A 13,461-nucleotide genomic window follows, 5' to 3' on the forward strand; every position below is an offset into this window, starting at 1 on the left:
CAGCTGCTCTGTGTTCGTGCTCTCCTCCTACGGGGGCAGGCACCGAAACGAGTTTAAGGAGCCAGCAACCGCCTCTCCGGAGCTGAGCGCCCTCCAGCAGCGAGGAAAGCGCCGTGCCCGGCCTCTGAGGGGGGCAACTGCCTCAGGGTGGCGGCGGGAGAGGTCTCCGCCGCTGAGCCCGCCCTGCTCCACCGCGCACAAAGGCACCCACCGTCGAAGAGCATTAAAAAGGCTTCTAGAGGCCTTGTTTTATAAGAAGGATGTTCCTTAATACCGTGTCGTAGGTGTGTCAGGCTCCAATGTTATTGTGCCTTAAAAAAATATATATCTAAAGCTCTGTAAGCTGTAATGCTTAATTTGAAGTACTACGTGCTGCTTTCAGGCCTTTTTTTCACGCCGAACCCTCTATGATTTTTCTTGAACTCAAATATATGATAAAGAATTTCAGAAGCTGCCAGAAATTCAAAGTGAGCGAGGACACCTCCCGGGCGCAGTAAGACGTTGCTGGAAGCTGATTTTCGAAACCACGCAGTAGGTGGCACTGATTCTCCAGGGATGCCCTAAGGACTGGGCCAAGCCCGGGAGGGCAGGTGGCACTGACACCGCCCTGATCACGGGAACCCGCCGGAGGTACTGCTGGGTGTCTGAGTCCCTTTCCAGAGCCGCTCCAAGAATATGGCACTGCATTTGGAACTCCTGAAATTTGGGAACATTAGCAGTCTTCCACTTCAGTACGACATTGTGTTAAAGTAAACCCACAACACGTCACCTTCTCAAGCAAGACAGTAATAGTTTCCATCTAATTTTTCAAAACCCTATCAGAAACAAATCATAAATGCAGAAACAATGTCTGGTATTACTGTTACCATTTTTATTTGCCCACTAAATCTCCAAACTTGATAGAAAGACAAAACCTACTTGACAAAATACTTGATATTGCAAAGCAAAGGAAAAAAAAAATAGACTTAGAAGGTAGTTTATAATTTGTTAAATTCATTTCAGCATTTCAGTAACAGTGCCCTCCTGCTCTCAAATACGTGTAGAACATTTTGAATCCAGTCTACAGATAACCCTTTTTGAGCTCTGCAAAATACCAGAGTATTACTTAGCTAATTATTCATCACCTAGAGGGCAGCAAACCATTCTAATAGTCCAACCTCCTATCAGTGCACAATGCACCGTGTCAAACTGTCTCATGTTTTAAGGAAATGTTGCCATTCTGAATGTATTTCCCAAGTCTACCTTTATGGAGCTCATAAAAATTCATTGCAAAAGATAAACCAAAATTATTTTTACTGTTTGTACAGCAATGTAAATTGACTAACATCTTACCACAGAAAGAAGAAAAAGTGTTTTCCATGGGAAACCCAGTATAGCTTTAAAAAGATTCTGTAAAATTAACACTGCATTATTCAAAACAACAAAAAAAATATGCTGTGGTAGCATTGCTACAGGTTCTTAACATAATTCAAATCAAATTCAAGCTTTCAAAATCACGCATGGACCAAAGACTTAAAACAGGAATATACATATATTACAAAATTTGTGCATCTGATCAGAGTATTGTAAGGGTCTTATCAACACACAATTAAGAATAAGGTCTAGCTAGATTTGCTTCTATTTGTGCCATGGGAATAATCAAAGCAAAACAACACATTGTGTTAGGGAGACAAAATTGGAAAGTCTCTACCTTGATTCTTAAATCCCAATATGAATGTAAGCTGCTGGAAGCTGGAAAAATGTATTCTTCTGACGTGTTTCATATAAAATCTTTAAAGAAGATGAATCATGCCAACCTCATTTTGGGTTGTGGTTTTTTTTCAGGCAACACATTTCAGCATCTAAGCATATAAAAATCTAAGATACAACTAGATTTGTTCAGAAATTTTTGAGGAAAATCTTATTTTCATGAAAACTTTAAAAGAAACTTCAAATGTTCTGACATTTCCTCAGTTTTCCAGCAATTTCTAGTCATAACACTATGAGTGTTAATAGGCAACGAGCAGGAGAAAAGTCAGTACAGAAATGAAAGATCATAGTAATTTTAATGAGAAATTCCTCAAATGAGGTCTATTATTTGTCACTAGAATTCTTCTCAGATTTAGGACACCAATCTGTTCTCAGAATTCATTATATAGAGTATTAAAAATCCAATTTAACTCTAAGTTGGTGATTGAGGCTCTAGTTCAGGAAAGCACTTCAGTACTTTTTAGTTATATCCCAGTTCAGAAGAGCTTGTTGGTATGTGCTCGTGTCCTAGGATTTGAGTGTGTGTAAATCTGCGGAGCCACATTCCCATAATGCTGGACACAGATATGGGTCAGGTACCGAGTTTCAAAGTGGATGGCTAGCCTGTTCACTGGGGGAATGGCTACAGCAGATCTCGTATCTGAGTGAGGCTGTTGCCACACTTCAGGAAAAGTCAAAGGTCCCACCAGCTTCCAAGGCCTCTATGCAGATATTCATGCATAATAATTTCTTGTCCTTTCATTATGACTTACATGGTAAATTCTTTCTGCCTTACTCTTAATGAATAGTCTCTTATGTTGTGCATAATTCCACTGAAGTCGGTGGAGGCTACCGGTGACATAAAGTACAGCTCAAAATGACTGAACTGCCTAAGTCTTTTAATATGACCAACAGTCAGAACATAGAAGAAATACTAAATTCCAGTCAGTAATTATTAAATGAAGTCTTGCCACCACTTTACATCATACAAACCTGGATATTTACATATGCTTGTCAACAATCCCCAATATTCTGAGTTGTATTAAGACGGCCTATCTGCCAACTATTGATGAAAGATGGATGTATTTTTGTTTCACAAATGACTATTTGAGAAAGCAGTCTTATTATGATTGGTTTTATTCTTCAAACAGGTTGCAACAACAGCTGTTCACATTACTGAAGTAATGAACTTGTTAAGAGTGGAACATTTTCTAATCTTAACATAAAAAGGTTGAAAACACTGAAACTAGAAATTGACTTTCTCATTATAGGTGCCAGCATCTGCATCTGACACGATGTTTGATTTTAAATTATTGATTTATTAACAATTTTCTTGTTCCCAGTACGTAGACAAACATTAAACGGAAAGTCTTAAGGAGATAGTTATCCAATGTAGCTCTCCATTGTCTGTCTTTCTCATATTCCTCAGAAACACTCTCTTCAGTAATAGCCTCCATCAACATGCATCATTTTGTAATGATATAGTGACATAAAAATATGGCTTCCTTGTCCTAATACCTTAAGAGCCTACATTATTTTAGAGTAGCTTTGGATCTCTCTTTAAAACCACCTTAATGGGAAACTTGTCTTCGGGCTTAGTTTTCACAAAGTGCAAAGTGTTACCAGCCTCAAACCAGGACTGACTGACACTGGAGCACAAGACCTTGCAAGCTAGATGGTACGTGGAACACAGCCTACTCTTTTCATCCCTAGTGTGCAGACAAAGATAAAATCTGAGGCTGAGAATGAATAACTTGGTGTCTGTGTCTACTGACCCATCATGGGCAGTGACAGAGACTTCAGTGCCAGATGGAGCGGTGGTGCCCTCAGCAGCAGGAGGGGGAGGACCAGCGCTGAATACAAGGATCTGAAGAGCTTCACTATTTTTAACTCTTCGACAAAATTTCTGAAACTTTTGATACATCTCAGACACTGTCAGAGACAACAGCAGATGGATCACTCATTCCATCCAGCACGACATTTTCATGTTTCCATAGAACAGTGGGCAAAGAGATTAGTTTCACCTCATCCTCCTTCTTACTGTGTAAATGTGTAAACATAACTAAAAAATTTTTGCTAGTGAATAATACTGTAACTTTGAACAAAAACCTTATTACACAGACTGTAATTAATCTGTTCAAAACAAATGTTTTACTTGGGGAAGTAGATCTGCCCACATATTTCTGAAGTGCGTTAATAGAGGATGGTTGTGACATATCCCCCCTAGTTCAAAACTGTGTAATAGTAATTAATAATTGCACTTTGTGATTCATGCATCAGCAGAGAAAGAGGGGTTGGAATCATGTTTCATGTTACTGTAGCGCTGAGAAAACGCGACCCAAGTCCCACCTGGGATACTTGTGACTCATCCTTTGGGTTCCTTCCTCAGAAACTGCTTATTGTTTCCAAACACGAGTGTTACTAATTCAAACTTCCCTCATTATTTTAGAGAAGCACACCAGAGACGCATGTGTCAGCGTTCTTCTGTTCCCCTTGCAGGGCTCGCTTTAGTCAGTAGCCTCCTATTTGCTGTTTGAGTAGGCAACTCAAAAGTACGGAGCTTCCTTGTTGCACTCCTGAAGACCTCTATGCTGCACACGTTTCCAGGAGGAAATCCAAGTAATTAAACCCTAGGGTAGGTTAAGAAGAACCAACCAAAACATTCGGATAAGCAAAAACATGCATATAAACGGTTTTCTCCGCGCCTTGCCCGCGCACACACGGGCGCGTTGCCCGGGCCGCGCGGCTCCAGCGGCGCCATGCCCCTGCCGAGCCCCTGGGGCGGGCGTGCCGAGGCGGCGGGCAGGCCGCGGGGCAGCACCGGGCAGCCGCTGCCGCCGGGAGGCGGGGCCGGCTCCGTGCGGCCTTGTTGGGGGCCGGGCAGGCCTGCCCCCCGGGGCGAGGGAAGGTGGCGGGGCCGCGGCGCTGCTCCCGCCCGCAACCTCGGCCGAGGCGGGGCTGTGCGTAGGCGGCCCTGCCGGGAGTGCGGCCCTGAGACAGGCCTGGGCTGCGCGGAGCCGCTGCGCGGCAGGGCCGGGAGAGCGGGCGGAAGGTAACGCGGAACGGCGGGTGCCGGGCCGGGCCAAGCGGCGGGCTGGGGTGAGGGGAGGGCTGGGGTCCGCGGCAGCGGAGGCCGGATCTGAAAGGCTCTCGGCTCCGGCGTCCCTGCAGCTGCCCCTTCCCACCTCTTGCACCGCATGTGGCTGCGTGTGGTGGCAGGAGACAGCCAGCCTTCGGCCTGCCCGAGGTTCCTCTGTAAGTTCCCCGGCCTGGTGTCTCCGGTGAGATTGCCGGTTTGCACCAAGTTAGGTGGGATTTGCAGGACTGGTAATGGTAAGAACTCAAAGCGTATCAGGTTTGATTTCTTACGCCTTAAATTCCTAGTGGAGCAAATGGAAAGTCAGCTAAAGAAATTGCAGAGTTCTCCAGAGTTGGGAAAACTCTGTTTATAGTTCTTCTTTGTACGCTTGTCAGCAGCTTTGGCATCCTCCTGAGACTTGCAGGCATCCCGCTTTGGGTTCTCTCGTCTTTTGCATTCTTTACAATTTATGGAAACACTTTTGTCATAAAATGTGATGATTATTTACCTGGAGCAAGCGCTTTATGGTGTCAGGAAGTTAAACCTTACAACACTGTGCTAAAAGTAGAGCAGCGTGTTAGTTCATGTGTGGGGAAAGCAAGGTGCCACCTTCCCCAAGACTTTCCCAGGGAGCCAGTGGAAGGGCTGACTACAGCCCCGAGCTCCTGCCAGGCTCGCCCTAAATCCACTGCTCCGCACATTCTGCTTTTGATACAAGGAAATGATCACCTGCTTTGCAACTTAATTATAGCAACTTATAATGATTTCTGAATATTGTTTAATAATCCTGCTTGCCCTGACTGTTCTGTGGAAACCTACGAAGGACTACTGTGTTCATCAAAACAAAGCTGTCTTCTGTGGAAACTTACCAAGAACTACTGTGTTTGGCAAAAATAAGAGACATGTCCTTGGATAGCAGATGTGTTCTAACAAGCTGAGTCTTTGTAGTGGATAGAGAGCCATATATGGGCGGTAGAAACTAATATACTGGTGCTTCCAGATAAGATAGAGGTGGTAAACCAGCCGGAACCACTCTTGTTCAAGAAATTGGCTAAGAGAATCTGCGCGTGCTCTGAGGAAGAGTACAAGGTGAGAAAGACTGTGAGCCTTCCTCCAAAAGACCCCCGAAGACGACCACCAGGAGGCAATGTGCAGGTGCAAAGATAACATAAACTGCTGACACCAGCCTTTTGAACTAACCCAGCCTTACTCATGCACATGTATATTTGTATTATGTAATCCAATGAATATGTATATCCACACTCTATAAGTTTCTCGTAAAATGTGCTGTTGGTGTGCAAGCTTTGTGGAGAAATCCCCTTGCACCTCAGAGCCGGAGTAAACATACCTGCTTTATAACTCTCTCTGAGTTGTAGAGTCTGTTTCCACAAATCACTTTGAAGTGTACTTTGTGAGAGAAGCAGTGAGAAAGTTCTGCTAAAAGCCTTGCTGTGTCAGTGGACGTGAGTAGTAGGTCTGAAAAATCTTTAAAGTGCTTTTTCTAATTACTTAGGCCAGCACTCGGGTTTGGGATGAATGGTAAACTGGGAGCAGGCTCTGGAGGTAAAAGTTGCCAGAGCTGAGAGCGTTGTTACAAATTAAACTAATGCTTCTGGTGTACAATTTTGTAACTTGGCATCTAACTCGTTGTGGCAGAGATAGTGTGTGCTGCCTTGTTTGAGATGGTAACAAAACCTTGGGTGTTGATTTTTGTGGTTTTTAGATGCCAGGGTAGCTGCCCTAATTTTTATCTCTGGCAGTTGTTGCTGACACTTAGCTGCCTGTGTGCTATGCTGTTAGCTGTGGGAGTCCTCTCGCAAATGTTTAAGTGCTCTTCTGCAGCCTCTTCTCTAATGCCCAAACTAAAGCATAAACCAGGAAATTTTATGTAAATGTGGGGTTTATTAGTCGAGCTAGTTTGTTAAAAGCAAAAAAAGAAAATAAGAGAGTAGCATACAAATAACTGCTAGTGTCCAAAAGAAGCTATGCTATGTTGGCAGCCCCCTCAAATGTTATATCAGAATTGAAACGATAGTAAATGTGTTAAAGAAAGACTTAATCACTATTTATTATAAGTTCTCCCTAGTCCTTGATAAGCTTGGACAGGTAATTTTGATACCAGCATTGAACAGTGAAAACATAGCTGAAGGTGACCTTGTCCTGACTCAGTTACTAACCCACACACAAGTGTTGTGCATTCCTATCCAGGTGTAGAACCATGAGTCATCTCAAAGGTATTCTTATTCTTTGGAATTTTATCTGTAGCAAAAATGAGTTGATACTCTAGTTTCAAGTAATTATTTTATGTATGTGTATGTTTCATTTTTAAGTTTTCTTCATTATGAAGTCTTTTGGGACATCATGGCTTTTTTTATAACTACTTTTCATAATATAAAGTCCGTGTTTCCTCTTAATAGAGTAGAATTAGTGTAAAGTTTGTTAATCTCCTCTTTCTTGTATTTGTGGAATTAGTAATCCAGTGTAATTTTTAGTAAACAGAAGCAATTTTTGTAAGAATTTAATGTGCTTTATACATCTTAGTAGTTAATACAGTTTTAATTTTGATGTGCATTTCCTCAGCTGTGCATCATTTGGATGCTTTTCAGGTGAGACCGATGCACTTTTCACCTCCCACCATCAATGTCACAGACTAATAAAAGGTCAATTTGAGTAAATCATGCAGTCTGTCATGATAGCTGCAATGTTGGCTTCCAAGCTAAAACCTTAGAGAGAATTTATGGTTTTTTTTATCAGTGGAAAAAAATTAATTTGTTATATAAAAGTTACAGATTGGGGGTTTTTCAGATCACTGTCTCTCTTGTCCCTGTGCTCCAGTTCCAGAGTGCAGAGCAATATGCAGAATAAACCAGTACATTCCATTGCTCTGATAGTAGCATTTTTTGAAGCCCCCCCTCAGTTTCTGGTCATTATTTGATCAAATTTAAGAGTTTAATGATAAAGGGAGATAACTGCCTTTATGCTTTTTTGTAACTCAGTCATTGGAAAAAAAAATTGATTCTTTGTTCCTGCCATCTTAAGTCATACCAGTTTGCAAAAGAAATGCCATAATGCTTGCTGGCTTATTTTTATTCCGTAATCTACTTAAGATGTTTTTTTCCGCATGCTTGTACAGTGCACCCTTTTTTGGTAATGGTTTGTAACATTATTGTCTTTTAAGTGATGCTTTCTTCTCCTGAAGAAATGTGCTTTTTATAGGTAGGGCAGAATTTTGCATGAAGACTCCTTACATCTCTCAGTGCTTTATCTTGAGTAGACAGTTCATCAAGCAGAAAAATTAAGTCTTACTTGATTGGTTGTCAGTTGAAAATAACAGTAGATGAAATCATAAACAGGTCTATAAGGCTGAATCTTGCATCATTAATGCCTACTGCTCAAGTGATGAGACTTGAGATCACCCTTGGGGAAATTTAGATACCTGGCAGTTAATTACTTGTGAGGTTTTGGGGTTTTTTTTTGTTGTATCACTGTGAATATATCAATTTCTTTAATACAAGGTGTACATCTTGCTTTAGCTAGCTTTTGGTAAAGATTAGTTCTACATTGTCAATTGCTTTTTTTTTAATATAGGTAGCATGCTCCAAATTACTTCATGTTTTTTATGTTGTCTTGCCTGGTGAGTGAAGAGCCTTCAGGCCATTTTTAAGAAACTAGATCACAAAATTAACAGTTGTCAACTAATATTTATCTAGTAATATCTTCTATTAGGCCAAGCCATTTAACTCGATAGTATATCATTACAAATTAGAGAGACACTAACATATGAAATCGATGAATATCTTAAAGGCTGTCATTTCTTCACAATTTAGCAAAACCTTGTGATAAATCTAGCTGGTTAACTGTTACAGTTGTTGCCCAAACCCCTCACCGGTTTTGAAATCTCAACACATTTTGCAAGCTGCGAAGCTGACTTGTGTGTCCATCAGCTCTGCTGCAGTGTTTGCAGAACTGCGGGGTATAGGGCTTGGGGGGCATCTGCAGGCTGGGTCTGGAGCCACACCATAATGGTGGGAAAATAGTCTCTTGTTTCTAATGAGCAGAATTACACTGAATTTCCTGAGGTTAGCTTTAATGGCTGAATCAGCAGCGTCTTTTACTGGTATCAAAACAGGCTTTATTTGACTCTTATAAGAAAGGATTAATTTTAAAACATAGAAAAAAGGATATGACTTTATGTAGTGAGCGATCTTAGAAGGGGCACATAGGTTACACGCAGTGTCTTGTGCTTTTTTTAGGGTTCTCAAAATGAGAAGGTTGGAAGGTGGGTTTGGTGAGGCGTTAATAATTGCATGTAAATACATGCATGTACATCTATTTCTGTCATCTAGGAGATAGCATTTGAAATGCTTTGAAATGGCTGGCGGATGTAGGAGGCAGCTGGGGGTTTTTGACCTGTGCCAAGTGAAAGTCCTCCTGCTGGTGAAAGTTAAGTTGATTTGTTTTTTCTTCTCTCCTGATTTCTAGGGTTCATGAGGTAGTAGGCAGATCATGCATGGTTTCATAGAGGCTGTCTCGGGTTTATAACAAGAACAGAAACTAATCTGGTTTTAGCAGCAATTTTTTTAACATCAGTTTAGTAGTCAACTGGCATTTAGAGAGAATTTCATCCTTGGACATCATGCTTCACTTCCAGCGAGTTTCTAACATTAGCCTTGGTCAATCCAGCATGAATGTTTAATGTTAAGTTCAAAGTTTCTTTAATGAATCACTTTGAGCATTTGAGCTGACCACAAGTAGAGTCTTAAATTACATAAAGTATGGTTGCATAGAAGATTTATGTATCTCTGTTGGAAAGTGGCTCTGTTGGGACTGTGTGCAAGTTAAAAAAAACCCCAAGAAACCGTAATCTCATCCTTGATGCCATTAGTTTATGAAAATTAGCATACAAGCTGGGGAATCAGGCACAGCCTTGAAAGAGATCCTCATTTACCAATGGCTGTAAATCTAGTCCAGAGTTGATATTACTTGCTGTTTCTGATATAGTTGTGTTTTTCTGCATTTTAACACTTGCAATTTAGTGAATTGGATAAAGAAGTAACAGATTTCTTCTTTTAACACTTTTACAGCTATTTGATTAACAAAATGAAGCCTGCAAAGCTGCACTGTTGGATTCTGGGTTGGTTTTCTGTGGCATTATGTTGTTGGTGTACTTCAGATAAGTTCACTCAAAGGTAAGTTATGCTTTAAAAAGAAATCTGACCGTTCTTTCGTAAGTGCAGAGCAGAATAATTTATCTTCTAATGAGTGTGAATTTTCTTTTTATTATGTACTGGTTTTGATGTGTTATTCTTCCCTTAGGTGACTGGTAAAATGAGGCATCTGCATTAACTGGAGGAGTGGGAGTCATGCCTAAGAAAAGCTTTACGTTTATTAATGTGTCAGCATGAAAAAAGAGGGAAACTTAAATTACATTCATTGCCCTTAAAAACTTTGCAATCTTGCTTTAAATGAATCACTTAGACTCGTGATGTAGTAGTGACAAAATCAGAAATAATTCTGGGACCTGTAACAAAAAATTAGAATCATCCCTATGGCATTAATTGCACCAACTGTTACACTGTACACATTTATATCTTTTTTTTTTTCCTTCTATTTTCTCAGTTCCAGTTATTTTAAATTCCTTTACAGACAGCATGCCAGCTGGGTCTATCAGTGCTGTGCATCCTTTTGGTGATTGTTGCACTTAGCAAAATCTGAGCTTGAATACCAATGGACCGTGGGGGAACCATGCCCTGGATCACACCCTGCTGTGGTAGAAGCCCAAATTCCTATTGCATTATATGAGGAAATAAATGTTTTTCTTTCCTTTCAATGTTTTGGCAAGAGAATGGTTAAGGGTGCTCATTTCAGTGCTGAACTTCATATAATGGCTACATTGCAGCTGGTTGGTCACTTAGACACTACTGAGGTTTTGTGAATCACCAGGACCTGGGCGACGGCTTGGCCGTCTCGACAGTAGAGGCAGCTTTAGAGGCACGGTGCCGAATGGCACAGAGCAGCATAACTTGGATTGAAAAAAGGGGAGGTATCCCTGAAGCTGGATAAATACTGAAAATGGCTTTCCTTGGATTTCACTTCTGAGCTTAAGTTTCTAAAACTTGCTCTATTTAATAACCAAAGTTTTCAGACATATCCTTAGCCAAAAAGCGTGTTCTAGGAGAACTTGTTTTGGCATGATTGTCATTGCAGAAGTTCAGCTGCTATTTCAAATACAGGTGACAGATACTGTTTTTTTAAAGCAAAGAAACTAATTGCTCTACAATATTGGGGAATTCTTCTATTCAGGTTTCCACAGCAGCAGTAAAGACCAGTTAGAAGTGTTAATAGTTTTCATAGTGGCTATGCTTGATTTGTTCCAGAGCTATTCTGCTAAATTGTTTAAAAACCACAGGTATATGTGAATGTTTAAGAGAAAATGTGGCCATTTCATATTAATAAAACTAGAGGAAAAAAATGAGAAGTGATGTAACATGAGAGCATCCCTACTTCCTCAGGTTGAGAAGAATTAGCTTTCTCATATATATTTTTATATACCCTCTGGCAAGCACTAACAAAGGATGTGTGGCTATTAGCTTCCAGAGAATAACAATTTGTTTTGATAGTACTGCACATAGTGCTGTCAGTTTGACCAATTTACAGTTCTGGTTTTGTTGATTAGGTTTTCCCACTTGCTATTCTATTTAGTCACTTAGTGTGGTTGAATATATCTGTTGTAGTGTCTGAAGCAACAGGCTTTTTTATCTATTTCTAGTTTATCCAGAAGAGGTCTGCTCCTAACTGTTGGAAAATGTCTCTGTAGAAGTACCAAAGACATGATACAGGCTTCCAACACTTTTTGAACAAAATTTTTAAGCTTCTGTTTTTCCTCTGCATAGGAATAAGATAGTACTGATGTCTCTGTTAACTTACAGATTTCTTTATTCTCAGAGGCTTTGAAACACAAGTGCTTTTGTAAAATATGGGATATTCCTTCTTTAGTTCTTCCTTAGGTAACCTTAAGACTGTTACAGTTTGATTATTTATTAAATGCTTAAAAATTACTTAATTTATAGTAAGCATTTTAAAAACATAATATTTGAAATAAATGTCTGTAAAATTATAAAGTCAGCATTTTTGAGATTTATGGTTGTGGTAGGTTGACCCTGGCTGAATGCCAGGTGCCCACCAAGCTGCTCTATCACTCCCCCTCCTCAACTGGACAGGGGGGAGAAAATACAACAAAAGCCTCATGGGCTGAAATAAGGATAGGGAGAGATCACTTGTCAATTACTCTCACGGGCAGAACAGACTTAACCTGGGGAAATTAGTTTCATTTATTACCAATCAAATCAGAGTAGGATAATAAAAAATAAAACAACATCTTAAAACCACCTTCCCCTCACCCCTCCCTTCTTCTCAGGCTTACCTTCACTCCTGATTTTCTCTATCCTCCTCCCCTCCAGCAGCTCAGGGGGGCAGGGGATGGGGGTTGTGGTCAGTTTATCACACATCATCTCTGTTGCTCCTTCCTCCCCAGGGGGAGGACTCCTCACACTCTTCCCCTGCTCCAGCGTGGGGTCCCTCCCATGGGAGACAGTCCTCCATGAACTTCTCCAACGTGAGTCCTTCCCACGGGCTGCAGTTCTTCATGAACTGCTCCAGTGTGGGTCCCTCCCATGGGGCTCAGTCCTTCAGGAACAGACTGCTCCAGCATGGGTCCCCCACGGGGTCACAAGTCCTGCCAGCAAACCTGCTCCAGTACAGGCTCCTCTCTCCACGGGGCCACAGGTCCTACCAGGAGCCTGCTCCAGCGTGGGCTTCCCACGGGGTCACAGCCTCCTTCAGGCATCCACCTGCTCTGGCGTGGGGCCCTCCACGGGCTGCAGGTGGATCTCTGCTCCACCATGGACCTCCATGGGTGCAGGGGCACAGCCTGCCTCACCATGGGCTGCACCACGGGCTGCAGGGGAATCTCTGCTCCGGCACCTGGAGCATCTCCTTCCCCTCCTTCTTCACTGACCTTGGTGTCTGCAGAGTTGTTTCTCTCACATATTCTCACTCCTCTCTCTGCTGCAGGGTACCCAGCAGGTTTTTTTCCCTTCTTAAATATGTTCTCACAGAGATGCTACCACCGTTGCTGATGGGCTCGACCTTGGCCAGTGGCAGGTCTGTCTTGGAGCTGGATGGCATTGGCTCTGTCAGACACAGGAGAAGCTTCTAGCAGCTTCTCACAGCAGCCACCCGCCACCCCTGTAGCCCCCCTGCTACCAAAACCTTGCCACACAAACCCAATACAATGGTTTTTACTTTTTATTCTGATTTTTTTTTCTGATCTGAAAGGTTGGAGATACTTGCAAGATCAAATTGGATCTCCTACAGTGTCAACTACGTTGCTCATAGTTGGTTGTAGTCTTTCTTTTTTAGAAGAGTAGTTACAGTTCCAAGAATGTTGTATACTTTCTTTTCAGCTACTATACCCATCAAGAAGAATTAGAAGATTTTTAACATCCTAAACAAAGATATCTTTATTATTATTGGTGTAAAAGCTTGCCAGTAGGCACTCTCCTAAATATAAAACAGAACAACATGTTTCTTTTGTATTTAAGAAATAGAAAGAGTATGGAGGTAGGATGCTAGGAGTTGAATTTGTTTAACAG

At 41.5% G+C, this 13,461-nt stretch overlaps 1 protein-coding gene across 7 annotated transcripts in view; it reads left to right on the top strand.

Annotated features, from left to right (window-relative positions):
- Positions 1-4,636: 4,636 nt before the first annotated feature.
- The window catches only part of RNASET2 (ribonuclease T2), a 32,841-nt gene continuing 24,016 nt past the window's right edge, over positions 4,637-13,461 (top strand). Inside the window, exons 1-4 of one of the 7 annotated variants that reach the window (XM_074818596.1) lie at positions 4,647-4,780; positions 5,808-5,962; positions 9,154-9,250; positions 9,892-9,996. In XM_074818596.1, the coding sequence (XP_074674697.1) occupies positions 9,908-9,996 (89 nt within the window). In that variant the 5' untranslated portion in view covers positions 4,647-4,780; positions 5,808-5,962; positions 9,154-9,250; positions 9,892-9,907. Of the gene's footprint in view, positions 4,781-4,807; positions 5,062-5,807; positions 5,963-6,088; positions 6,271-9,153; positions 9,251-9,889; positions 9,997-13,461 lie in introns of those variants that run through there. The other 6 variants (XM_074818597.1, XM_074818599.1, XM_074818595.1 and 3 more) reach the window with 6 other exon arrangements.

Source organism: Strix aluco, chromosome 3 (assembly GCF_031877795.1).
Source record: "Strix aluco isolate bStrAlu1 chromosome 3, bStrAlu1.hap1, whole genome shotgun sequence".
In the NCBI taxonomy this organism is placed as follows: domain Eukaryota; kingdom Metazoa; phylum Chordata; class Aves; order Strigiformes; family Strigidae; genus Strix; species Strix aluco.